The 27,863-nt window shown below is 46.8% G+C and overlaps 1 protein-coding gene across 1 annotated transcript in view; it reads left to right on the forward strand.

Annotated features, from left to right (window-relative positions):
• Positions 1–27,863, forward strand: part of LOC147116963 (uncharacterized) — a 108,126-nt gene that overhangs the window by 61,649 nt on the left and 18,614 nt on the right. Inside the window, exons 4-9 of the mRNA XM_085987469.1 lie at positions 5,945–6,182; positions 6,330–6,418; positions 13,325–13,623; positions 23,460–23,621; positions 25,620–25,756; positions 26,740–26,846. Of these exons, the coding sequence (XP_085843595.1) occupies positions 5,945–6,182; positions 6,330–6,418; positions 13,325–13,623; positions 23,460–23,621; positions 25,620–25,756; positions 26,740–26,846 (1,032 nt within the window). The remainder of the gene's footprint in view (positions 1–5,944; positions 6,183–6,329; positions 6,419–13,324; positions 13,624–23,459; positions 23,622–25,619; positions 25,757–26,739; positions 26,847–27,863) is intronic.

Raw genomic sequence — 27,863 nt, forward strand, 5'->3', positions numbered from 1 at the left:
AGGAGCAGGAGTCGGCCATTCGAGACTGCCCTGCCATTTAATGAGATCATGGCTGATCTTCTACCTCAACTCCACCTTCCCGCCTGATCCCCATATCCCTTGGTTCGCTTGGTGTCCAGAAATCTAATGATGTATCCAAAAATCGTATTGACTGCAGGGCAGAGCTGCTTTGCTCTGCGGAAACTGTAGTGTATGTAACGTTCCACCTTTAAGAGAACTATTTTAAGGGTTGCACTACTTTATCTTGGCTACTGTATACTGTAATACCGGTGGTGACCACACCGGTATATAAGTGCTGTGTAAGGATTTATTGGGCAGATTCGCCCTGACCTTCGAATAGTAAAGTCCTGTTAAAGTTACTCTTGTAGTCTGTGTATTAATTCACCATATAACCCACAGACTTTACAGTGGCGACGAGTTCGACCTTACCCTGCGGCAGCGATACATCCGAAGCAGTTAACGAGTGTCGAGAGGAGGCACCCGCCCTCGTCATTCTGCTGAGAGAAGACTCGAGTCTGCAGAGCAAGGAAGAAGGAAGAATTCAGACACGAAGCCTTCCATCAGCAACAGGCAGTGATCGTCCCTTCTGCCACGGTGGTGAGTGAGCCGATCAGCCACGAGAAGCAAGTCGGCCACGTTGACTGTGAGTAGGGGGAAAATTTAAAAAAAGAACAGAGGAAGGGCGGTGAACTCGACCACGGTCGGGGGGGAAAGAAGCCGGACAGAAGTCGGGCCCAGAGGCGCTGAGACTGGGGCAGCGTGGGGCACGGAAGCCGCGGTGCAAGCGGGAACGCAGCCGGTGTGAGAGACCAGGCTACAAGCGGGCTGGGAGACGCAACAGCGTCGTGAGACAGCTCGACCGCGACCGGCGAAAGGCCGGGCAGCTACCGAGGCCGCGAGGCGCTGCGACCGGGATCGTAAGGCGCGGGAAGAAATAAAAATAAGAAACCGCGGAGAACTCAGCCGCAGCCGGGGGAGGAAAGGACCGGACTGCGAGAGGGCTGGGAGGCGCGATTGGAAGCCGCTGAGGGAGAGACAGAGCCCGAGCGAGCGGGAGAGACAGAGCCGAGCGAGGGAGACCGAGGAGATTCAGCCAGCGGCTGGAACTGTTCGCCGTCAACGGGTTGTCCCCAGCGCCGGTTGCCCTGCCGAGAAAAGGGAACAAAGAACGCACTGAAGCCGGCGCGCAGGCTGCGAACCCCGAAAGCCAGCGGTCGTCGCCCGAGGGAAAAGCTTACCCCTCCCGCCAGTAGGCGGAGAAGAAGACAGGAGCGGGAAACCGCCATTTTGAAAGTGGGCGGGGAAGAAGACAAGCGCGGGAAACCGCCATTTTTGGAAAAAAAAAAGTTAAAGAAAAATTTCGTTGTTGTTTCTCAGGAAGATTGTGAAGATGCCTAAGCGTGGCAACATCAACGAATTCGATTCTGATGTGGAAGATTGGACCACGTATGTAGAACGCATCGAGATATATTGTAAGGTCAATAAGATAGCAAATTATGATAAAGCTCTAACCTTACTAAACTCAATGGGTGCGAAGACATACGGGTTATTGAAGCATCTTCTATCACCAGCTAAACCGGCGGATCAGTCTTTCGCTAATATTGTTGCTGTCCTGAAGGATCATGTGAACCCCACACCGCTGATGTTAGCGGAACGAGCTAAATTTTACGGGAGAACGCAACTAAAGGAGGAAAGCAACGCGGAGTACCTGGTTGAACTGCGTAGGCTAGCAAAATACTGTCAGTTTGGGGTAAATCTGACAGAGGCACTGAGAGACAAGTTCGTGTGCGGGATGTCGAAGGAAGGAACACAAAAGCGACTGCTCGAAGAGAACGATCTTACACTTGATAAGGCTGTCCTTATTGCAGCATCGCACGAAGCCGCAGCGAGAGGCACGGCAGAAATGCAGCTGAAGACAGCGGTACTCAGTGTGGATCAAATGACTTCGGGTACAACGAAATGTTACCGTTGTGGGAAGACAACACACGACCAGAACCAATGCTGGTTTAAAAACCAGGAATGTAGAAAATGTGGCAAACTTGGTCACATAGCTAATGTATGCCGGTCAGGAAAGAAGACCAGCAACAATAAGTCACCGCAGAAGAAGTACAGAAAGGTACATAACGTGACTGTGAAGAGTCCAGATGAACTGAATTCGGATTCAGACCCCAACAGCAAGGAACTGGGTAGCCTGAGGATTCACAATGTGAGTAAAGAAGCTGACCGACAAACTATCTGGGTCACACTGCAGATTGCAAAAGTCCAAGTGAAGATGGAAGTGGACACCGGATCGGCGTTGACGGTCATGAATAAACAAGATTACAAAAAGTTATTCAAACATATTCCCCTACGGGATACGGAGATAGTATTGCAGACATACACGGGGCATAAAGTATACCCCATCGGAAAGATAATAGTCAAGGTGAGACACAAGGGCAAAGATCACCAAGGAATGGACTTATATGTACTACCCGAGGGAGGTCCACCACTTCTGGGACGGGAGTGGATCAGGAAAATAAAGATAGACTGGCACTCACTAAACACAATGACGGTAGATTTCGGAAAGAAAGATGTCAAACCTGAACGGTTGTCCAGAATATTGGACGAGGCTAAAGAGGTATTCCAGCAGGGACTGGGAACACTGAGAGGAATTAAGGCAAAAATCAAGATTGCAGAACATGCAAGCCCAAAATTTTTCAAAGCCAGATCGGTACCTTACGCGATACGACCTGCTGTGGAGGCAGAACTGGAAGAGCTTGAACGTGCAGGGGTACTGTCGAAGGTGGACTGGAGTGAGTGGGCCACGCCCATTGTTCCCGTCATGAAGTCTTCATCAAGTAACAAGCCAGGGGACCGGGGAAGGTCCGCATCTGCGGAGACTTCAAGATCACAGTTAATCCGGTGCTTCACACGGTACAATACCCGCTTCCGCGGATTGAGGATATCTGTGCTTCATTGTCTGGCGGGAAACACTTCACCAAGATAGACCTGGCACAAGCATATTTACAGATGGAGGTCGAGGAAGAGTCACGCCAGTATCTCACAATCAACACGCACAGAGGCTTGTATCGATATAATAGACTGGTTTTTGGAGTAGCTTCGGCTCCAGCAATTTGGCAGAGGGCCATGGAGCAGGTCTTACAGGGTATTCCAAGCACTCAGTGTTACTTGGACGATATCCTGATTACGGGAGAAGACGAGGAGGAACACCTCACAAATTTGAAACTGGTGCTCACCAGGTTGAAGGAATATGGCCTTCGAGTTAATCGCCAGAAATGTGAGTTCTTCCAGAAACGGATCTCGTACTGCGGTCATGTCATTGACCAAGAGGGGCTGCACAAGTCACCTGACAAGATCGAAGCGGTCGTGAAGGCCCCCGCTCCGGAAAATGTATCACAGTTGAGGTCGTTTCTGGGGTTGATTAATTATTACCATAAGTTTCTGCCAAATCTATCCACGGTGCTGCATCCGCTGAATGCTCTGTTGCGGAAAGAAGTACCATGGAAGTGGAGCGAGGACTGTAAGAAGGCCTTTCGCAGAAGCAAGGCGTTGATTACCTCTGAGGAAGTGTTGGCTCACTTCAACCCAACGCTACCTCTTCGTCCAGCTTGTGATGCTTCCCCTTATGGTATTGGAGCTGTACTCTCACACAAGTTACCAAATGGCTCAGAAAGGCCAGTCGCATTTGCGTCCCGATCATTGACCTCCGCTGAGCGAAATTATGCTCAGATAGATAGGGAGGCTCTCAGCCTTGTGTGGGGAGTAAAGAAATTCAATCATTACCTGCAGGGCAAGAAGTTTACATTACTGACAGACCACCAGCCGTTGGTGTCCATATTCAACCCTAACAAGGCCGTTTCCACTATGACAGCACCAAGGCTACAGAGGTGGTCCGTTCTACTAGGGGCACACCAATATGACATCGAATACAAAAGGGCCAAACAGCATGGAAATGCTGATGGGTTATCGCGCCTACCGTTGTCAGTGGAAGAAGAGGCGACTACAGTGGACCCAGTGGAGATGTTCCACTCAACCATAATGGAATGTCTACCAGTAACAAATTCCATGATCGAAAAGGAAACAAGAAATGACCCGACTCTCTCACGAGTCTACGATTTAACGGTGGAGGGATGGCCAGTACATGGCGAACCAATGCTGCCAGCATTTTCGCACAGAAGAGAACAGCTGTCAGTGTGCCGAGGAACCTTGATGTGTGGATCTAGAGTGGTGATTCCACCCAAACTCCAGCAGAAAGTACTAAAGGAGCTTCACGAGGGGCATCTGGGTGGAGTGAAAATGAAGAACCTAGCCAGAGCGTTTGTGTGGTGGCCAGGTATTGATGGAGACATCGAAGAAATAACCAAGAGCTGTCTAGGATGCCAGAAGGTCCAAAACGCGCCACCACAAGCTCCTCTGCATCCATGGGAGTGGCCCTCATCTCCATGGCAAAGGGTACATATCGACTTTGCTGGTCCATTTATGGACTCAATGTTTTTAATCGCGGTGGATGCACACTCCAAGTGGCCGGAGGTAATAAAAATACCCTCCACCACCACAGAAAAAACCATCACAGTATTAAGGACCATATTTGCCAGGAATGGGCTGCCGGAACAGATCTGTTCTGATAATGGACCGCAATTTGTGTCCGAAGAATTCAGGAAGTTCTTAAAAAGCAATGGGGTCAAGCACTATACGTCCGCCCCATACCATCCCGCCACCAATGGATTAGCTGAAAGGTTTGTCCAGACCTTCAAGAAGGCCATAAAGGCCATGGGTAATGAAGACATAAATCTACAACATAAGGTAGATAACTTCTTGTTGGCGTACAGGAATGCAACACATGCGGTCACAAACCAAACTCCCGCCATGATGTTTTTCAATAGAAGAATAAGATGCCGGCTGCATTTGATTAAGCCAAACGTCAGAAGGGACGTAGAGAACCGGCAATTTCAAGGCATGAATGAAAGGCCAACTAGATCCTTTCAGATAGGTCAACAAGTTTTGGCCCGGGACTACCGTACCGAGAAATGGCAGCCGGGAACTATTGGAAAAAGGCTAGGACCGTTGATGTATACTGTGGACATTGGTGAAAGCATAATAAGGCGCCATGTTGACCAGATCATAGAATCATCCACAAAGGCCCAACCTACTCCACAACTCTATACGTCTAATGTTGAAGCAGAGATACCCAGAGCATCTACCTCCGATCCGGTAATACCGGAATCCGATGAACCTGAAACGGTCCTTCAAGCCGAATCGACCTTGCCAGAAGAACCTACTACACCACCGAAAACGACTACACCACCGAGGCGTTATCCGGACAGAGTCCGGAAGCCTCCAGAGAGACTGAATCTGTGAACTGTTTCACATAAAGTTGTATATATGTTAAGATGTTATATTAATGGGAATATGTATATATTGTTAACCTAAAAAGGGAGGATTGTAGTGTATGTAACGTTCCACCTTTAAGAGAACTATTTTAAGGGTTGCACTACTTTATCTTGGCTACTGTATACTGTAATACCGGTGGTGACCACACCGGTATATAAGTGCTGTGTAAGGATTTATTGGGCAGATTCGCCCTGACCTTCGAATAGTAAAGTCCTGTTAAAGTTACTCTTGTAGCCTGTGTATTAATTCACCATATAACCCACAGACTTTACAGAAACTGTTGTATGTCCGCTTCCCTGGCTGCAGTGATTGAGCTGTGATGCCTGTAGCCGAATTCTCCCAGTGTTCCACATAAGCCTTTATTCTTCGGCAGGTTGAGAATGTCCTCTTGTTCCTGGCCTGTGGAAGGGGTTGGGGTCGGGTGAGCAGAATGTGGAACCTAAGAAAAGGCGGCAGTGATGGTGGAACTTATAAATTTCAATCCACTGTCAAAAATTTACATTATTTTAATTTGCGTGTGTGTGTTTTTCCCCCCCCCTCGCTTTCTATGCAGACAACAGAACCGATAAGTTGTAAAGAGAAACAGCAGTTTGTGATCCAGGTGTCTCCCAGGGTACCTCACCATCAACTGGATGAGGAAGTGTTGGCCAAACCTGTCTCTTCACCACGGAATGTGCAGTCACCACGGGAGACAAGTCCACGGGTCCACAAGTCCACGGTGTCCCGAGAGGTCCAGGTGGAATGTCCCAAGCTCCTTATGCAGAAGAGGTGCGAGGAGCAGCTAATGGAAAGTATGTCCACGAAGAGAAACGTTAATGGATGCCCACAGTCTATGTTTAAGCAGTTATTATTGGGATTGATTTTTTTGTTGTTAAATGGTGGGAATAAATGAGCAATCAGTGGCTTCCCTGGCTGATTATACATCTTTCCCGTTTCAGCACTGCTATTAAATTCCAGACTGACGGAAGATCTGGGGAACGCGTGGCAGCAGATTGAACTTCTACGCGATCGTCTGAGACAGAGCGAGGTAATCGGCGGGATGCTTCTTCAACAGTGCACATTGCCCAACAAACAGCGAAAGGGGAGGGCCGTCTAGGGCAGTACTTTGAACAAAAAGTACTCTGCTAACACCTACACAAAATTAAAAAAAAAAAAAAAAATTAGAAATACTTTTTGCCGGATACGAGTTTTGGGCAGCTCCAGATTAAGATGGATGGAGAACATTCTGGAGGTGCTCTTCACCAGTGAAACCACTGAAGGAGGGAAGGAGATCCGAACTGATGGTTTCTGTCAGGGTAGAAATCTCCACGTGGTTCTTTTTAAACATCAAGAAATAATACTTTTATAATAATTATGCTTTTTTTTTACAATACCCGTTAGTTTTCAAATTTGATTGTGTGGGGACCCCCTACAAATATTACCACACTCCCAGGCAAAATGTCACGGGAACATAAGGGAGGAGGCCATTTAGCCGTTCGGGCCTGTTCCGACATTCAATTGGATCATGCTTGATCTGTATCTTAATTCCATTTACCCGCCTTGATTCCGTAATCCTTAATGCCCTTTGCCTAACAAAAATCTGTTGATCTCGGTTTTGAAATTTTCAATTGACACCCCCCCCCCCCAGCCTCAACAGTTTTTGGGGGGAGAGAGTTCCAGATTTCCACCACCCTTTGTGTGAAGAAGTGCTTCCTGACATCACCCCCTGAACAGCCTGGCTCTAATTTTAAGGTTATGCCCCCTTGTTCTGAACTGCCCCACCAGAGGAATTAGTTTCTGCGTATCTACAGGAAACTCTTTTTTATCCGGCACCGACGGGACCAGCGTGGTGCCGGTTTATCAAAAAGTCCGGATTACAGAGAGGTATAGTTAAAGGTACGAGAGCCCCATACACAGCAACATATCCAGGCTTCCCTGTTGCTTAGCAACAGGTGCAGGAACACCGGTTACACGGCCACAGATCCAGGAACGGCCACTAATATGAAGTAAAACTTCCCTGAACCTACTCCTGAATTTTACATAAGAACATAAGAAATAGGAGCAGGAGTAGGCCAATCGGCCCCTCGAGCCTGCTCCGCCATTCAATAAGATCATGGCTGATCTGATCCTAACCGCCAATCCACTATCACAGAACCATCTCCTGCATCTAACAGAATTAGACACACGAAATAGGAGCAGGATCAGGCTACACAGCCCCTGGGCCCGCTCCGCTACCCACAGGGCCATGACCATTCCGAACCTAGACTCATGTCCAAATTCCTGCCTGCTCCCCGTAACCCTTAATTCCCTTTACTTCTAGGAAACTGTCTATTTCTGTTTTAAATTTATGTAATGATGTAGCTTCTACAGCTTTTTGGGGCAGCATATTCCATGGACCTACCACCCTCTGAGTGAAGTAGTTCCTCCTCATCTCAGTTTTGAAAGAGCAGCCCCTTATTCTAAGACTATACCCCCTAGTTCTAGTTTCACCCATCATCGGGAACATCTTCCCGCATCCACCCGATCCAACCCCTTCACAATCTTATATGTTTCAATAAGATCGCCTCTCATTCTTCTGAACTCCAATGAGTAGAGTCCCAATCTACTCAACCTCTCCTCATATGTCCATCCCCTCATCCCCGGGATTAACCGAGTGAACCTTCTTTGTACTGACTCGAGAGCAAGTATGTCCTTTCTTATCGGTATATCAGGAGGAAAAGACTGGTAAAATCCCAAGTCGGTCCCTTGCAGTCCGATTCGGGAGAATATATAATGGAGAATAAGGAAATGGCAGACCAATTAAACTCATACTTTGGTTCTGTATTCACAAAGGAGGACACAAATAACCTCCCAGGAATATCGGCAAACATAGGGACTAATGAGAGGGAGGAGCTGACAGAAATTAGTATCTCTAGGGATATGGTGCTGGGTAAGTTGAGGGGACTGAAGGCCGACAAATCCCCGGGGCCTGATAAACTACATCCTAGGGTACTTAAGGAGGTGGCCCTGGAGATAGCAGATGCTCTAAGGATCATCTTCCGGAACTCCATTGACTCGGGAACAGTACCCGTGGATTGGAGGGTAGCTAATGTTACCCCAATATTTAAAAAGGGGGGTAGAGAGAAAGCAGGGAATTATAGACCAGTAAGCCTTACATCGGTTGTGGGCAGAATGCTAGAGTCCATTATTAAGGATAAAATAGCGGAGCACTTGACAAATGGGGAAAGGATCGGACAGAGTCAACATGGATTTACAAAGGGTAAATCGTGTTTGACTAATCTGCTGGAATTTTTTGAGGAAGTAACTGGTAAAATAGATGGGGGAGAGCCAGTGGATGTGGTGTACCTTGACTTCCAGAAAGCCTTCGATAAGGTTCCACACAAAAGATTATCATGCAAAATTAAGGCTCATGGGATTGGGGGCAAAGTATTAACGTGGATAGAGAACTGGCTGGCGGATAGAAAACAGAGAGTTGGAATAAACGGCTCGTTTTCGGAGTGGCAGGCAGTGACCAGCGGGGTGCCGCAAGGATCTGTCCTGGGACCCCAGCTGTTCACAATATATATAAATGATCTGGATCAGGGAATTGGATGCAATATTTCCAAATTCGCTGACGACACTAAACTAGGAGGAGGGGTGGGCTCTGATGAGGATGTCAGGAGGCTACAGTGCGATTTGGACAGGTTGGGGGAATGGGCGGATACGTGGCAGATGCACTATAATGTGGATAAATGCGAGGTTATCCACTTTGGGGGTAAAAACAGGAGGGTAGATTATTATCTAAACGGCAATAGATTGGGAGATGGGGAAGTGCAGAGGGACCTGGGTGTTCTTGTGCACCAGTCACTGAAGGAGAGCATGCAGGTGCAACAGGCGATTAAGAAGACAAATGGTATGTTGGCCTTCATATCAAGGGGGTTCGAGTATAGGAATAGGGATACCTTACTACAGCTGTACAAGGTGCTGGTGAGACCGCATCTGGAGTATTGTGTACAGTTTTGGTCGCCCCATCTGCGGAAGGATGTTCTTGCCATGGAAAGAGTGCAACGGCGATTCACCAGGCTGATACCTGGAATGGCGGGAATGACCTACGAAGAGAGATTAAATAGTTTGGGCTTGTACTCACTGGAGTTTAGAAGATTGAGAGGTGATCTCATCGAAACATATAAAATTATGGCAGGCCTGGACAGGCTGAATTCAGAGAGAATGTTTCCAATGGCCGGGGAGCACAGAACCAGGGGCCACAGTCTAAAAATAGCGGGCAAATCATTTAAAACAGAGATGAGGAAGAATTTCTTCACTCAAAGAGTGGTGAGCCTGTGGAATTCCCTGCCACAGAGGGCTGCGAAGGCTAATTCAATAAATATTTTCAAGAGAGAATTGGATATATTTCTGAAGGCTAAGGGGATTAAGGGTTACGGAGAAAAGGCGGGGACGGGGTACTGAACTGGTAAGATCAGCTATGATCTCAGACGAAGATCAGCCATGATCTCATTGAATGGCGGAGCAGGCTCGAAGGGCCGAATGGCCTACTCCTGTTCCTATCTCTATGTTTCTATGTTAAGTATGGACACCAAAACTGTACGCAGTATTCCAGGTGCGGTCTCACCAATACCTTGTACAACTGAAGCAATACCTCCCTATTTTTTATATTCTATCCCCCTAGCAATGAAAGCCAACATTCCATTGGCCTTCTTAATCACTTGCTGCACCTGCATACTAACCTTTTGAGTTTCGTGCACCAGGACCCCCAGATCCCTTTGTACTTCAGTACTTTCCAGTTTCTTGCCATTAAGATAATAACTTGCTCTACGATTTTTCCTGCCAAAGTGCATAACCTCACACTTTCCAGTATTGTATTCCATCTGCCAAATCTCTGCCCACTTACTTAGCCTGTCTATGTCCCCTTGCAGGTTTTTTATGTCCTCCTCACTCACTACTTTCCCTCCCATCTTAGTATCATCTGCAAACTTTGATATGTTACACTCGGTCCCCTCCTCCAAATCGTTAATATAGATTGTAAAGAGTTGGGGACCCAGCACTGACCCCTGCGGAACACCACTAGTTACTGATTGCCAGTCTGAGAATGAACCATTTATCCCAACTCTCTGCCTTCTGTTAGATAGCCAATCCTCTATCCATGCCAGAATATTACCCCCAATCCTGTGATTTTTTATCTTAAGCAATAATCTTTTGTGTGGCACCTTGTCAAATGCCTTTTGGAAGTCTAAATACACTATGTCCACTGGTTCCCCTTTATCCACCCTATATGTTACTTCCTCAAAGAACTCCAGCAAATTTGTCAAACATGACTTCCCCTTCATAAAACCATGCTGACTTTGTTCTATTAAATTATGATTATCCAAATGTCCTGTTACTGTCTCCTTAATAATGCACTCCAAAATTTTACCTACCACAGATGTTAGCCTAACCGGTCTATAGTTTCCAGCCTTCTGTCTACTGCCCTTTTTAAATAAGGGTGTTACATTAGCAGTTTTCCAGTCTGCCGGGACCTTTGCCAAGTCCAGGGAGTTTTGGAAAATTATTACCAATGCATCCACAATCCCTACCGCCACTTCCCTCAAGACCCTAGGATGTAAGCCATCAGGTCCAGGTGATTTATCCGCCTTGAGTCCCATTATTTTACCGAGTACCACTTCCTTAGTGATTTTGATCGTGTTTAGCTCCTCCCCCCCTTTAGCCCCCTGTTTGTCCAGTGTTGGGATATTCTTAGTGTCTTCTACTGCAAAGACTGATATAAAATATTCATTCAGTGTTTTTGCCATCTCCATATTTCCCACCATTAATTTCCCGGTCTCATCCTCTAAGGGACCAACATTTACTTTAGCCACCCTTTTTCTTTTTATATAACTATAAAAACTCTTACTATCTGTTTTTATATTTTTTGCTAATTTACTTTCATAATCTATCTTCCCTTTCTTAATCAATCTTTTTGTTATTTTTGTTATTTTGCCGGTTAACAAAGATTTCCGGTTATTTAGGTGCCGGTAAATCGAGAGTTTCCTGTACCTGTCGTATCTGCAATATTAATGCACTCTTGGGATTCCATGACCTAACTTCTGAAAGGCAATGTGGGGAGGTTGGGGGCGGGGGGGGGGGGGGCGGGGGAGGTGGTGGCGGTGATCTGGTGCAGAACCTGCCCAATTCTCCTCCCATTGAAATCGATGGAAATGGTGGGTGGGCGAGTTCTATAAAAGGCAAACAATCTGCTCCACCAAACTATCTGCAGGTGGTGAGGGTGAAAATTACCCCATTGTTCGGTACCAAAAGGAAACATATTTTTGATTAGTATGAAACAGCGGGAATAAGGTCAACACATATAGAAATCTGATGACCTTGTGAACGCCCCAAGGTTTGCCTCCAGTTTACAAACTTGGGACATAGAAGCTGTACTTTGAGCAAAAAACAATCAACAACTTGTATTTATTTGGACCTTTAATGTAGTAAAATGTCTCAAGGCGCTTCACAGGAGCGTTATAAAAGAAAATTTGACACCGAGCCACATATGGTGATATTCGGGCAGATGACCGAAAGCTTGGTCAAAGGAGCATCTTAAAGGAGGAGCGAGAGGTAGAGAGGCAGAGAGATTTAGGGAGGGAATTCCAGAGCTTAGGGCCTCGGCAGCTGAAGGCACGGCCGCCAATGGTGGAGCGATTAAAATCGAGGATGCTCAAGAGGCCAGAATTGGGGGAGCGCAGAGATCTCAGAGGGTTGTAGGGCTGGAGGAGATTACAGAGATAGGGAGGGGCGAGGCCAAGGAGCGATTTGAAAACAAGGATGAGAAATTAAAAATTCATGCTTTGCTTGACCGGGAGCCAATGTAGGTCAGCGAGCAGAGGGTTGATGGGTGAAGGGGACTTGGTGCGAGTTAGGACACGGGCAGCAGGGTTTTGGACGACCTCAAGTTTACAGAGGACAGAACCTCCATAAACATTCTTCCTCCTTTAATTCCCCCTCTCGGTATCGAGGTTACAGTCACAGCTGTCAAGCCTGAGCAGTTTATTTTTCAGTTCAAGTGATTTAGTTCCTGTTATAGTTTTGAGGCTGGGGGGTCAATTGAAAATTTCAAAACTTGAGCTTGATAGGTTTTTGTTTGTTAAGGGTATTAAGGAATGCGGAACCAAAGTGGGCAAATGGTATTGAGGTACAGATTAGCCACAATCTTATTGAATGGCGGAACAGGCACAAGGGGCTGGGTGGCCTGCTCCTGTTCCTACGTACCTAGGACCTATCGTGTGCATAATGGCTAAAGAAGGATATCCTTAGTTATAGGGGATCTTCGGGTGCCTGGATTGTCGTGTTGAGAAGGGAGATTGAGGGTTATAGGGATATTAACAACACTGCTTGACTTTGGAAATTTTTATAAATTATGATCTAAAGGAAGCGGTAACAAGCAGGTTATTGCTGCCTTATTCAAAGGTTTATGGATTCCATTTGATATTTATGTCGATTGCTTTAGTCTGTATGAGGTAATTTTTTTAAAGAATTTGTGTAATCTAATCCCTGGGCCTGACCTTAGCTGATCTTAGGGAGGGTGTTGGTCGTGTCATTATAATTGGTTGCAAGGCCCTGGATTGGTGAAGAGAAAATTGCTTAGGGCTCTCGTTTCTGATATACATTCAGCAAATCCTGCTGGAAGTGCGTGTGTGCGTGCGTCCACTTGGATAAGGTGCTGGAGAACAGAGGTCCGGGATTTAGAGCAGAGGATGGGGAGGGAAGACATGAGCCAATGCATAAAACATTTTTGGGTGGGAAAACATATACTCAGGTCTCCCCCCCCCCCCCCCCAAATCTCGTTCTCTCCCTTTCTCTTTCTCTCCCTTTCCTGCATCAGAGGATGCTCATTGCCTGGAACCATAGGCTACCAAGGCTGTCAACACTTTTCAAGTGAGAAATAAAACACATAAAGTGATGTCATCTTTTGAATTTTCAGAAACAGCAGCCACAGGAGATTCTGACAATGGAATATATGTACCATGAAAACGGCACCGGGCAAAGGGATGACTCTAGGCCATGTGACACAGAACCAATCACCACCACTTGCCGATGTGTCAATCAGGCCTTGTGTCAGGAGACAGGACGAGCCAGTTACATAGAAGAACAACGCTTGAGAGAGAAGACAAATACAACATACCAGGGGAGACTGAGGAAACTCTCAATAAACTGCACACTTCCAACAAAGGAGGGACAGTTACAATCTGCATCCTACGATGACACACCAAAGACAAGAAGGTAGGTGGAGGGAGAGGTGTATTTTGGTTGCTTCCGCTCCTGCGTGTGGCACACTGATGCTCAGTATTTCTACCTGTGAGACTTGAAAGGCTGACGTAAAGAACCCATAGAAGGTAGTCTTATATAGAATGAATCACAGAACGATACAGCACAGAAGGAGGCCTTGCAGCCCATCGTGTCTGTGCCGGATATACTCAAGGTCGATTCAGAAGAAGGTCCATCATCCTTCCAGAACACACACTCTCTACCATCTTTTCATTATAGCATCTCAGTCATCCTTCCTGGCAACTCATTCCAGCCGTTAATCACTCTCTGTCTAAAGAAATACTTGCTGGTGTCTGCCCTAAATGTGCCTTTGACGTCTCTTATCCTACCTCCTTGGCATATCTAAAAGTATCAGGGCTATTTTCTCTATCCCATTAAGTGTCTTATGTAGCTGCATAAGGTCCCTTTTAAGACGTCTTTTGACGATGAAGAGCCATAGTTTATCTAGTTATTCTTCATAGCCCCTTTCCCTTTAACACCGGGCAGTCGTACCATTGCTTTCCTCTGAATGGCTTCATGGGCTGGAATGGTCCCCCACATCCTGGTGTGCAGAGCTTTAGTCAGTACTCCAGATATGACTTGATCAGCAGTCTGTATTCCACCATGAGCCCTATGAGTCACCCGAGTGTCCTGCATTTTGATTTTCCATTGTACAGAAGGACTATCTCCTTCCTTTGGCATCTTTGCGTTTTGATTTCTTTTTGGATTTATCTTACAACCTCTAAAGATGATCATGTTCTGTAGACCCACGCACATTACAGGGGCGATATTCTGAGATATATTTCTGAAGGCTAAGGGGATTAAGGGTTACGGAGAAAAGGCGGGGACGGGGTACTGAACTGGTAAGATCAGCTATGATCTCAGACGAAGATCAGCCATGATCTCATTGAATGGCGGAGCAGGCTCGAAGGGCCGAATGGCCTACTCCTGTTCCTATCTCTATGTCTATGTCTAGATCATGCTGCTAGTGGGAAAGTGTGCCTTGTCCTGCCCATGATTTAATGATTAAAATGATCGGACGGAAAACCACGGGCAGTGCACAAATTGGCTGCTGTGTTTCCCTGCATTACGACAGAGGCTATACTTTGAAAGCACTTCATTGGCTGTGCTGGGTTTTGGGATGTCCTGAGGATGTGAACGTTCTTTGTTTCCAAATTTTCATTGGTTTGATTGGTGCCAGCTGTGACCTGTTGAACCAACCTGATATAGCAATAGAGCTGCTTTAGGATTGCGTTCTGCTTGTTTGTGTTTTCTTTAATGCTGCTAAGAAGCTGAATGCCAGTTTCATAGATTTATCTACCCTATAGCCCCTTGATCTCATCGCATCAGCGATTGTGCCTATTGTTCCATTTAATACACAATCCTTCTTTAGGTTTTTGCTTCCAAACTAATTATTTTATACCTGTACACATTGAACAGCATCCGCCACCTATTGGCCCAAATTACCTGAAAGATGTGAATCTGGTTGCATAGTTCCTCATTGGCAAGAATAAATAAGACTTGCATTTATATAGCGCCTTTCACAGCCTCAGGACGTCCCAAAGTGCTTTACAGCCAATGAAGTACTTTTGAAGTGTAGTCACTGTTGTAATGTAAAAGAGTAGTTTCCTGTCTCTTTATTTTTGCATAATCTGTAAACAAGGAGATTTTGCATATAGTGATTAACTATATATTAAAAATATATAGGCTTGCTCAAGTCCCCGGAGTGGGGCTTGAACTCACAGCCTCTCACTCTGAGATGGGACAGCTACAATAGGGTGACCATATTTTCGAAATCAAATCCGGGGACACACAGGGTCGGGAGCACAGCAAAGTAGCCAGGGCGGAAAATGTAGGTTGTGCATCGTAGTCAGGCAAATTGGTTTAGCAGCACATATACACTCCAACTGCAAAACAAATGTGCGTGTAATTCCCGTGGATGTGATGTCACACTAATGAAGCACATTCAGACACCGTTTATAAATAATACAGTAACACTGTTCAGTCCATTGACCTGAAACTGTGATTATGTCTAATGGAATGATATGCACATATTCCAATGAATATGGCTCTAGTCTATTGGGGTCGAGTCTTGTGAACCGGGGACATTGTTTGCTTGGGGACACAGTACCTCATCCGGGGACAAATTGGGGATATATGGTCACCCCAAGCTACAATTAAAGTCCCAGGACTGACCGTTTTAGATTTGGAAGACATTTTAAAGTTTAATAATGCTGCTCTCAAGTTAGGACAAGGTTTAAATTTATCTGCAAGTATTGGGATGTCCCAATTAAATCAGAACAGCAGAGGGGTACGAGCTACATATGAGCCTGGCGTCAGCGTGGACACAGGAAGGGGGTAAAGATTGTTTCCCTGGTGCTGTGACAGTGATGCCCGTGAAGTGGAACATGGGATTAGAATAGACAGGGCTTGATGGCCGTCGCGGACACGATGGGCCGAAGGGCCTCTTTCTGTGCTGTATAACTCTTTGACTCAGTGGTTCTCAAACTGCGGTGTGTGAGACCTGTCCTGGTGGGGGAGGGGGAAGCGCAGGGGGCATTGGACTGGGCTTTGTTTCAGGAAATAACTTATTTGTTAGCTACCCAGTGTCAGCTGTGGCTCAGTGGGTAGCACACTCGTCTCTGAGTCATGAAGGTTGTGGGTTCAAGTCCCACTCCAGGGACTTGAAACACATAAAGCTAGGCTGACACTCCAGTGCAGTGCTGAGGGAGTGCTGCACTGTTGGAGGTGCCGTCTTTCGGATGAGACGTTAAACCTGCTCTCTCAGGTGGACATAAAAGATCCGATGGCACTATTTCGAAGAAGAGCAGCGGAGTTATCCCCGCTGTCCTAGCCTAATACTTATCCCTCAATCTAACATAACTAAAACAGATTATCTGGTCATTATCACATTGCTGTTTGTGGGACCTTGCTGTGTGCAAATTGGCTGCTGCATTTCCCACATTACAACAGTAACAGTACTTCATTGGCTGTAAAGTGCTTTGAGATGTCTGGTGGTCATGAAAGGCACTATATAAATGCAAGTCTTTCTTTTATTTGGATGCAAGCATTAAATTTAAAGCAGACTTGCCATTAAATCCTGGTAAAAATCACAGCGCTGTGGTGGTCGTCCTCTTGAAATCTCATTTAAAATGCAGTGTCGATTAGGCGTGTAAAAGTATTTGTATGTGTTACTGTTATTGACATCACGCCAGTTGCAAAAAAAGAAATTGTGGAGGGTGAAGTCTGTGTTGAGCCGTAGTTCTGATTGTAATTTAGAGCAGAGGATGTGGAGGCTCGACCGATCGGGTCTCATCTCCATAAATGGTCTCGGAGTCCTGCCCGAACCTGGCCAGATCCACCACTCGGTGGGGTGGGGGGTGGTCTAGAGGTGATTGGGGGGAGGGGGATTTAGCTATGATGGGGGGATGGGGAAGTTGAGGGACGCTCTGGCTGGGATAGGGCGGGGAGGCCCAAGGTGAGGGAGCCTCGGATGAGGACACGTGCACCTCCTGGCCCACAAGGAAACCTAAATTAAAAATGTTCACACTTACCTGCTGGGCCTCTTCTGGCCCACAATCCATCTCCCGACAGGTTTGACTTGACAGGGACGCCTGTTCAGGCCTTCAACTAAAATTGCAGATCCTGATGACACCACAGGGACCCAAACTGCGTATGTAAAGAAGGACCCTGCGGGTGGCCTGCTCGAAAGTGCAGCTTAAAATCGGGACACGGCGAGAAGGCAGCGGGGGTGGGGGGGGGGTGGGAGTAAGTGACTGGCCTCATATTAACTTCCCCCACCTGCCCGGTTTTCACCAGGCAGAGGGTGGGGAACGGGAGGGGGTTTAAATGGGGGGGGGCCTCGGTTTATATTCTGACCCAGTAAATTTCTTGTCTGTCGAGCTTAATTCTTTTTTAAATGTGTGTGTTTGTGTAGACCGGTTGAGGATAGGATCTGTGTCAATGTGATGAAGTGTTTAGTGATGGGTATTCACTACCCTAGGCTCGTGTATGAAGAACGGGCAATTCGGGTAAGGCGCTGGAGGGATGGCGGTGTGAGACAGAAGGTTACCATGCCGACTGATCACAAGGTGGGTGAGCGGGAGGAATAGCTCCCCTGTTGGTCTCTGTCAACACAGTTTCTATCACTGGTTGACTGACTGGCTGGATGCCAGGTTGAGGTAATCCTTCGGTACCCTGGAAACCTGGGATCACTTACGTGTATTTTGCTGGTGTAACGAACGACAATCCTATTAATTGTTGGTACTTTAAGACGTGGCTGTGTTCCCTTTTCTATTTTAAAACCGAATAGTACAGATTTTTAAATTTTTTTTAAACAATGGTACTGTGCCTGTTTCTCTGGCAGGAACAGCAGGCTATGTATTTCTAACAAGATACAATCAATCACACTCCAGGATTGAGGCATTAGATCCTGATCACTGGAGCTGAACATCTGTCAGGTGCTGTTGGCATGTCAAGATAAAAAGGTCGTCAGAAAATTATTTTGCACGAGCACGCACTCGAGGAGGCAACAGTCTGGAGTTATTGGTTAAACAGTTTGTTTGAAATAGATGCGCTCAGCTAATTTTGTGTTTAAATGCCATTAGAAACTCTTTGCCATTTGAAACAGATCCAATAAAACTGGTAACTGTGCGTTTTATCAGACTCATCCGGGGCTGATGTCTTGCACTGAGGACTGTGTGTGTTGTGGTACGGGAGGTTAGGTTTATAAACAGCGTTTTAAGAGTCAGTCTTTGCTGTTCAGTGTTGTCACTATCTTCGCGATGCTCCTCGACTCCTGCTGTAGAGTGATTTCCACCGCTGCACACTGTGTCGCTAGGAATTCTCGTCGGAACAGAAGTCTCTGGCTACATTATGCAGTGGCTGAGATTACTTGGCAACCGTACTCAACAGCATTGGGAGGAGAAAGGAGGGGCGAAATGGATGGCAGTAAAGAGAGAGAAAAGGGATAGAAAGAAATTGCATCTGTATCGCGCCTTTCATGGTCTCAGGACATCTCAAAGTGCTTTGCAGCCAATGAAGACCTTTTTGTACTTCGTTGTTGTAATGCAGGAAACGCGGCCAGCAGCCAATTTGCGCACAGCAAGCTCCCACAAACTGCAATGAGATAATGACCAGATACAGGAAACTCTTTTTTTTATCCGGCACCGACGGGACCGGCGTGGTGCCGGTTTATCAAAAAGTCCGGATTACAGAGAGTTATAGTTAAAAGGTATGAGAGCTCCGTACACAGCAACAAATCCAGGCTTCCCTGTTGCTTAACAACAGCTGCAGGAACCCCGGCCACAGACCAAGCGTCCCTGTTGCTTAGCAACAAGTGCAGAAACCCCCGATTACACAGCCACAGATCCAGGAACGGCCACTAATATGAATAAAAACTTAACTGAACCTACTCCTGCATTTTGCCGGTTAATCGAGATTTCCGGTTGTTTAGGTGCCGGTAAATCGAGAGTTTCCTGTATTCTGTTTTTAGTGATGTTGGCTGAGAGATAAATATTGGCCAGGCCAACTCCCCTGCTCTTCAAAACAGTGCCGTGGGATCTTTTACGTCCACCCGAGAGAGCAGACGGGGCCTCGGTTTAACATCTCATCCAACCCAGAACCTCTTGACTCGGAGGCAAGAGTGCTATCCATTGGGCCATAGAAACATAGAAGATAGGAGCAGGAGTAGGCCATTCGGCCCTTTGAGCCTGCTCCGCCATTCAATGAGATCATGGCTGATCATCCAAATTCAGTACTCTGTCCCTGCCTTCTCCCCATATCCCTTGATCCCTTTAGCCTTAAGAAATATTTCCAACTCTTTCTTGAATATACTTAATGAACTGGCCTCCACCGCCCTCTGTGGCAGAGAATTCCACAGGTTCACCACTCTCTGGGTGAAGAAATTCCTCCTCATTTCAGTCCTAAATGGCTTACCCCTTATCCTTAGACTATGACCCCTGGTTCTGGACTCCCCGGCCATCAGAAACATCCTTCCTGCATCTAGTCTGTCCAGGCCTGACAGAATTTTATAGGTTTCGATGAGATCCCCTCTCAATCTTCTAAACTCCAGTGAGTACAAGCCCAATCGACACAATCTCTCCTCATACGTCATTCCTGCCATCCCAGGTATCAGCCTGGTGAATCTTCGCTGCACTCCTTCCATAGCAAGAACGTCCTTCCTCAGGTAAGGTGACCAAAACTGCACACAATACTCAAGGTGTGGTCTCATCAAGGCCCTGTATAACTGCAGCAAGACATCCTTGTTCTTGTACTCGAACCCTCTTGCTACGAAGGCCAACATACCATTTGCCTTCTTAACCGCCTGCTGCACCTGCATGCTTACCTTCAGTGACTGGTGCACAAGAACACCCAGGTCTCTTTGCACTTCCCCTTCTCCCAATCTATTGCCCTTCAAATAATAATCTGCCTTCCTGTTTTTGCCACCAAAGTGGATAACCTCACATTTATCCACATTATAGTGCATTTGCCATGTTTCTGCCCAATCACCCAACCTGTCCAAATCGTACTGGAGTTTCACGACATCCTCCTCACAGCATACCCTCCCACCCAGCTTTGTGTAATCTGCAAATTTGGAGATATTGGCCTAGAAATTCATTAAGGCGCTGCCAGCTTTGCGGTCAGTTACCGCCTAAAGAGGGTTTCTGCGCCAAAAATGAGTTTGCGCTGATATTCAGCGCAGCGGTATTGGCGGCGGTAGCCGTTAGCGCTGCGCCGGCACCGATGACGTCATCGGTGTGCGCAGTGCCCCGGTTCCGCCCCGAAACCGGCCCGATCCCCATATTTAGTAGCGGCCGCCTCCTCCGAAGCGGCCGCAAACAGCGACCAGAAAACAGGGCCGTGCTGTAGCCTTAGTGGGGCGCTTTAAAGGGGAAGGTGCGGCTGGCCGCTTTTTCGGCGGCCGCCTGCCCGCACCTCCTTCCCCGGCCTCCTCCACAACCCCCCCCACGGCATTGCCGGCTGCTTTCCGCGAACCCGACACTTCTCCGTGGTGCCGGGCTCATTTGCCGGCACTCTCCAGCGGCGATCTCCCCGTTCCAGGCAGCTCCCCCTTAAGAGAAGGAGGAGGCCTGCAGTACCGCAGCCTGCCGCTCCGCAGCGGCTGGCGCAGCGGCGCCAAGAGCGCTGAAATTCAGTGTCAGCGCCCCAAGCGGAGGCGGGCACACCCTGGTATAGCGCCCGGTTCCGAATTGGGGCGCAAACACTGAATATCTGACGATCGCTAATGGCTCCCCGCCCAGCGCTAACTTTTGGGCGCGAGCGAGCTGGCCGCCCCAAAGTGAATTTCTAGGCCATTACATCCAATTCCCTCGTCCAGATCATTAATATATATTGTGAACAGCTGGGGTCCTAGGACCGATCCTTGCGGTACCCCACTAGTCACTGCCTGCCACTCGGAAAACGACCCGTTTATTCCAACTCTTTGCTTTCTGTCCGCCAACCAGTTCTCTATCCAAGTCAATACCTTGCCCCCAATCCCATGTGCCTTAATTTTGCACGCTAATCTCTTATGCGGGACCTTATCGAAAGCCTTCTGAAAGTCCAAATACACCACATCCACTGGTTCTCCCTTATCTATTTTACCAGTTACATCCTCAAAAATTCCAGTAGATTAGTCAAGCATGATTTACCTTTTGTAAATCCATGTTGACTTTGTCCGATCCAGTCACTGCTTTCCAAGTGCTCTGCTATTACATCTTTTATAATGGACTCTAGCATTTTCCCCACTACCGATGTCAAGCTTACCGGTCTATAATTCCCTGACTTTTCTCTACCACCTTTTTTGAATAGTGGGGTAACATTAGCTACCCGCCAATCCATGGGTACCGTTCCAGAGTCTATCGAGTTCTGGAAGACGACCAGCAATGCATCTACTATTTCTAGGGCCACTTCCTTAAGTACCCTGGGATGTAAATTATCAGGCCCTGGGGATTTATCGGCCTTCAGTCCCATCAATTTTCCTAACACCATTTCCCTACAAATACTGATTTCTTTCAGTTCCACCCTTTCATCAGACCCTATGTTCCCCGGCATCTCTGGGAGGTTATTTGTGTCCTCCTTTGTGAAGACAGAACCAAAATATGTATTTAGTTGGTCTGCCATTTCTTTGTTCCCCATTATAAATTCCCCCGATTCTGACTGCAAGGGACCTACGCTTGACTTCACCAATCTTTTTCTCTTCACATATCTATAAAAACTTTTACAGTCAGTTTTTATGTTCCCTGCAAGCTTACTCTCATATATTCTATTTTCCCCTTCTTAATTAATCCCTTTGTCCTCCTTTGTTGAATCCTAAACTGCTCCCAATCCTCAGGATTATTGCTTTTTCTGGCCAATTTATATGCCCTCTCCTTGGACCTTATGCTGTCCCTAATTTCCCTTGTTAGCCACGGTTGGGTCACCTTTTTTGTTTTATTTTTATGCCAAACTGGGATGAACAAATTCTGTAGTCCTTCTATTCGGTCTTTGAATGTTTGCCATTGCCTATCCACCATCAACCCTTTGAGTGCCATTCCCCAATCAATCCTACCCAACTCGCTCCTCAGACCATCGTAGTTTCCTTTATTTAAATTGAGGACCCTAGTCTCCGAGTCAACTACTTCATTCTCCATCTTAATGAAGAATTCGATCATATTATGATCGCTCCGACCCAAGGGGCCTCGTACAACAAGATTGCTAATTAATCTTTTCTCATTACATAATACCCAGTCTAAGATGGCCTGATCTCTAGTTGGTTCCTCATCATATTGGTCCAGGAAACCATCCCGTAAACACTCCAGGAATTCCTCCTCCACAGTTATTGTTACTAATTTGGTTGGTCCAATCTATATGTAGATTAAAGTCACCCATGATGACTGCTGTGCCCTTATTGCACGCTTCTGTAATTTCCCTTTTAATGCCATCCCCAACCTCCGCCTTACTGTTTGGAGGTCTATAAACCACTCCCACTAACGTTTTTTTCCCCTTAGTATTTCTCAATTCTACCCATACAGATTCCACCTCATCAGAGCTAATATCCTTCATTACAATTGTGTTAATCCCTTCTTTAACCAGTAATGCTACCCCACCTCCCTTTCCTTTTTGCCTATCTTTCCTGAATATCGAATACCCCTGGATGTTGAGTTCCCAGTCCTGGCCTTCCTTGAGCCACGTTTCCGTAATCCCAACCAAATCGTATTTGTTTACTTCTATTTGCACAGCCAATTCATCCACCTTATTACAAATGCTCCTCGCATTAAGACACAAAGCCTTCAGGCTTGTTTTTTTAACGCTCTTAGACCTATTAGAATTATTATTTACTGTGGCCATGTTTGATTTAAACCGTAGACAGTAAACGGCCACAGTAGACACCTAATGGATGGTGGATGGATGACAATGAAGAGGGAAGAGAAGGGAGGGGAGGATGGCTGGCAATTCAAGGGAGAGGTGCATGGCAATGAAGGAGAAAATGAATGGGAAGAGGGAGATAAATGACAATGAAGGGGAGAATCAATAGCAATGAAAGGAGAAGGAGGGTGAAGCACAGATTTGCTGGACATATATTGGCAATATAATGTATTGGACTGAGATGTAAATGGAAAAAAAATGGTGACTGAAAAGATGTAGGCATGGTAACATTGGGTTGGTGGAGATTGTTCACAGGTTTGCTGTACCTGGAGATCAATGACATTCCTGGGCATGATGCTTTTCTGTAAGTAGGGTTGCGATAGCCTCTGATCTCATCTCATCTTTAGTAGTGTGCGATTTTACTTCATTGTTGCTAAGTGTGGTTCTCTTCTCTTCTGCCGTAGTTCTGATTTTCTGGTCAATGCCACTTTAAGTTCCTCCGTCTTCCCTTTCCCTATGGTCGGCTGCCAGTGCTCCAGCTGTGTCTCCTTCTTTAGTAACCACAAACTGACGAATGGTCGAAATGGCCATGACAAAGAGATCAAACCACTGCTGCACTTGCAAAGGTGAGTCCTGTGTTTTTGTCCACTCTCTGTTCATGGGTTAACTGTGGGTCAGAAAGATGCTTCAACCAACGTATTGTGCCAGTGATGTGGCTCCCTATGCAATGGCTTGCTAATCTTGGGCATGTCAATATAGGGACGAATCGACGAGAGGCTAGCCTCTTTCTCACAGAGAAAGTGAGTTAAGCCATCCTGCTTTCTTGCACCTCCTTTTGACTGGTTGGTTGTGGAGTATTGGTCGCTGGGTCAAATCCCTGCATAATACTCTTGTGGAAGCACCATCATCCCAAGGGATGCAACACGGAGGCCCGCCACACTCTCTCGGCAGCTAGGGATGGGCAATAAATGCCTGCCTGCCAGTGTTGCCCACGTTCTGAAGTTGATGACAGGAAGGGCTGGTTGGGCTGAATGGCCTGTTTCTGTGCTATTTATTCACTGTAAGGTCTCCCTCTCTGCTGGCTGCTCGGGGTCTTGCATTGAATGTATTTTGGCAGTCTTAATGCAGTTCCTAATGGGTTTGGTTCCCGCAGCAAAGAGATGCCAGTAATTGGAATGGAATTGGTTGCTCACTCAGAGAAGCCACAAGGATAGATGGAAAATACTACACCGGTTCAATGGGGAATGCATCTCTGAGGGTTAAGGAAAGGCCCATTGTTGTGACAGAGTATAGAGATATTAATAGCGACACTCGTGTGGGAGGGGGGGTAATTGTAACCTCACCCGCCCAGCGGGAAACTGACCGGATTGGATCGGGCGCCCATTTTACACTCGGCCCGATTTTTATTTTCCATTCACTGCATCATATAGGACGTCTAGGTGCCTGTTTCATGCCTGTAAAATGGGCACGGCGGCAACGAATTTCTAGGCCCGTGTGTCACTCGCGTCACAGTGACCCCATGTGCGGGTGACATGGAAACAAATGAGTAAATGTTTGCCAATCATTTGTTAAGGATTACTGAAAAGAGCACTTGCAGAATAAGTAAAGCTTTCAGTGCTGCTGATGTAGACTAAAGGGAAAAAAATAGCAGTTCCATTTGGTGACCCAGATAAGGCCGAATGAGCATCCTCCAACATTGGGTGATGGAGTGGGTTAGCACACTCTCCTTTCACCTCTGGGATCTGGCTTTGAATCTAGCTCTCTGTTACTTGGTGAAATGAGTTTGAATAGTCTCAGCTCTGGTACTAGCCTGCAGCAGAAAACTTGCCAGTATGTTTGGCATTGACCATCTCACTCAGACACTACAAAGATGGCAGGTGCGGAAATGTCGCACTGGTGCTGTTTTGAGATTGGGGCTAGGGTGCATGGGCTTAGGGCCTCTACCGCCTAGAAGGGCAGCAGGTGCATGGGAACACCACCACCTCCAAGTTGCCCTACAAGTCCCCCTCCAAGTCACACACCATCCTGACTTGGAAGTATATCGCCGTTCCTTCATCGTCGCTGGGTCAAAATCCTGGAACTCCCTCCCTAACAGCACTGTGGGAGGACCTTCACCACACGGACTGCAGCGGTTCAGGAAGGCGGCTCACCACCACCTTCTCAAGGGCAATTAGGGATGGGCAGTAAATGCTGGCCTTGCCAGCGATGCCCACATCCCAGGAACGAATGGAAAAAAAGAGGGAGCTTTGAACTTTCACTGTGTCAAGCATAAAGTGTTTTAAAGCGCTATGAAACCCGGACAGGAAAACCAAAGAATACAATTACTGAGAGCGCCTCCCAGTTCAGGGAATGCTGGCTTGGTTGGCCCATTACAGGGGATACTGGCTCAGTCAGCCCAGTGCACTTGTCCCAAAGTATTCAAAGGGGAATTGGATCAATTCCTGAATTCAGCAAGGAAATATGGGATAGGAAAAGAAAATGATCAAACCTGCTCCTGGATGGTGGAGTTGAGCTGATGGACTGAGTGGCTTTCTCGTGCTGTGACATTTTGATGTTTAAAGGAAAGATCCTGCTGAGTGGGACGGCGCACTGTGGGATAATCTTTCCTTCTGATCCTTCTACAGACAGAAACTTCCCATTAACATAAACGATTACGTGATTGTAAATGGCAACAAGTCAGGCACTGCTCACTACGTTGGCCATTTGGACAGTTCAGGAATGGCCAATGCAGTTTTCGTGGGCATTGAGCTGGATGAGCCAAGTAAGTACAATATCTTCACCAAATGTATGAAAGAAATCTTGAATCCGTACTGAAACTTAAAATGACTTCCGTTGGGTCACCTCACATGTGATTAATTCTTCTAATTTATTTTGTTTATATTGAAGTTCTTTTCTATTTCTCCTTCCTCTGCTTGGGTCTCCCTGCACCCACACAATACCTGAGAGGACAGATGGACAACTTGCAGTCAGGTTACTGTCGGCACCATTCATCAACTGACTGCTACAAGGAGGTACAAGAATGTACCTTGGGGAGACCCCAACTCCAATGAGCCATCCTTTGCTGTGAGGAACTGCCTGGCTTCCACTTTACACCTCCCTACTGCATCACACTTGAGATTGAAAAGATAAAGAAAGAAAGACTTGCATTTATATAGCACCTTTCACGACCACCAGATGTCCCAAAGCGCTTTACAGCCAATTAAGTACCTTTGAAGTGCAGTCGCTGTTGTAATGTAGGAAACGCGGCAGCCAATTTGCGCAAAGCAAGCTCCCACAAACAGCAATGTGATACTGACCAGGTAATCTGGGACTGATAGGAGAGCTCTTTCAAAGAGTCTGTACAGACATGATGGGCTGAATGGCCTCCTCCTGCGCTGTATGATTCTACGATTCTAATTCTATTTTAATGGAACCCTTAGGGATAGATCTGCCTCCTCGCAGTATCTGCTTGTATTTTTTTTTTTAACTGGAGAGCAAGAAAAGTAGAGCAGTGAATCTCGAGTTCCACAGCCGGGCAGGGCACGAATGGAGACCTACAGGCACTTGGAGCTCAGGCCCACAGGGTGAATGGGGCCTGGATCATATTTCGAGTGCCGCACCTCCAACAGGAATTGGTAGCACGTCGAGCCGTAACGAACCCTTTCCCTATCTCTACCAACTGTTGTAATTAAAACAGGCAATGCGCGCAGAATACTCGGTTATATTACCCGCTGTAAAGTTCCTCAATATTTGCTCGGATTGCAGGTGGTCAGCATGACGGCACATTTGAAGGAAAGAGATACTTCCAGTGTTACGAGAACTTTGCCATTTTTGTTCCGGTGCACGAGATATTTTATGTTATCAATAAAAAGGTAAGAGAGGAAGAAATGAGAGCATCAAGAGTTAACAACGTAACTTGCCTATATATAGCGTCTTTAACATAATGCAGCACTTCACAGAGGCCAAAATAATTGGAGACGGGGTGGTTGGGAGAAGGGATAAGCAAAGGCGTGATCCACGAGATTGGTTTCGAGAAAACTTTTGCAGCAGGATGAGAGTCACCGAGTGGGAAGGGGTGTAGGGGAAGAGTGTTCTAGTGTGTGGGGCCACGGCGGATGAAGTCTCTGCCACTATAGGAGCAGTGGGGGCAAGGGAGCGGAGGGAAGGGAGCAACCGCAAAGGAGGCCAAAGTCAGAGGCGTATGGGGCATGGGTCCCTCACTCATACAGCGCCTTTCACGGCCTCAGCATATCCCAAAGCGCTTTACAGCCAACAAAGTGCTTCTGAAGTGTTGCAATGTAGGAAACACAGCAGCCAATTTGCATACAGCAAGGTCCCACAAACAGCAACGAGATAATCTGTTTTAATGATGTTGGTTGAAGGATAAATATTGACCAGGACACCGGGGAGAACTCCAAAGTTATCCACTTTGGTGGCAAAAACAGGAAGGCAGATTATTATCTGAATGGCAATAGATTGGGAGAAGGGGAAGTGCAACGAGACCTGGGTGTCCTTGTGCACCAGTCGCTGAAGGTAAGCATGCAGGTGCAGCAGGTGGTTAAGAAGGCAAATGGTATGTTGGCCTTCGTAGCGAGAGGATTCGAGTACAGGAACAAGGATGTCTTGCTGCAGTTGTACAGGGCCTTGGTGAGACCACATCTTGAGTATTGTGTGCAGTTTTGGTCGCCTTATCTGAGGAAGGATGTTCTTGCCATGGAGGGAGTGCAGCGAAGAGTCACCAGACTGATACCTGGGATGGCAGGAATGACGTATGAGGAGAGATTGGGTCGATTGGGCTTGTACTCGCTGGAGTTTAGAAGAATGAGAGGGGATCTCATTGAAACTTATAAAATTCTAACAGGACTAGACAGACTAGATGCAGGAAGAAT

This window comes from Somniosus microcephalus, chromosome 5 (genome assembly GCF_052327205.1).
Source record: "Somniosus microcephalus isolate GS21.2 chromosome 5, FLI_Smic_1.0, whole genome shotgun sequence".
Classification (NCBI taxonomy): Eukaryota; Metazoa; Chordata; class Chondrichthyes; order Squaliformes; family Somniosidae; genus Somniosus; species Somniosus microcephalus.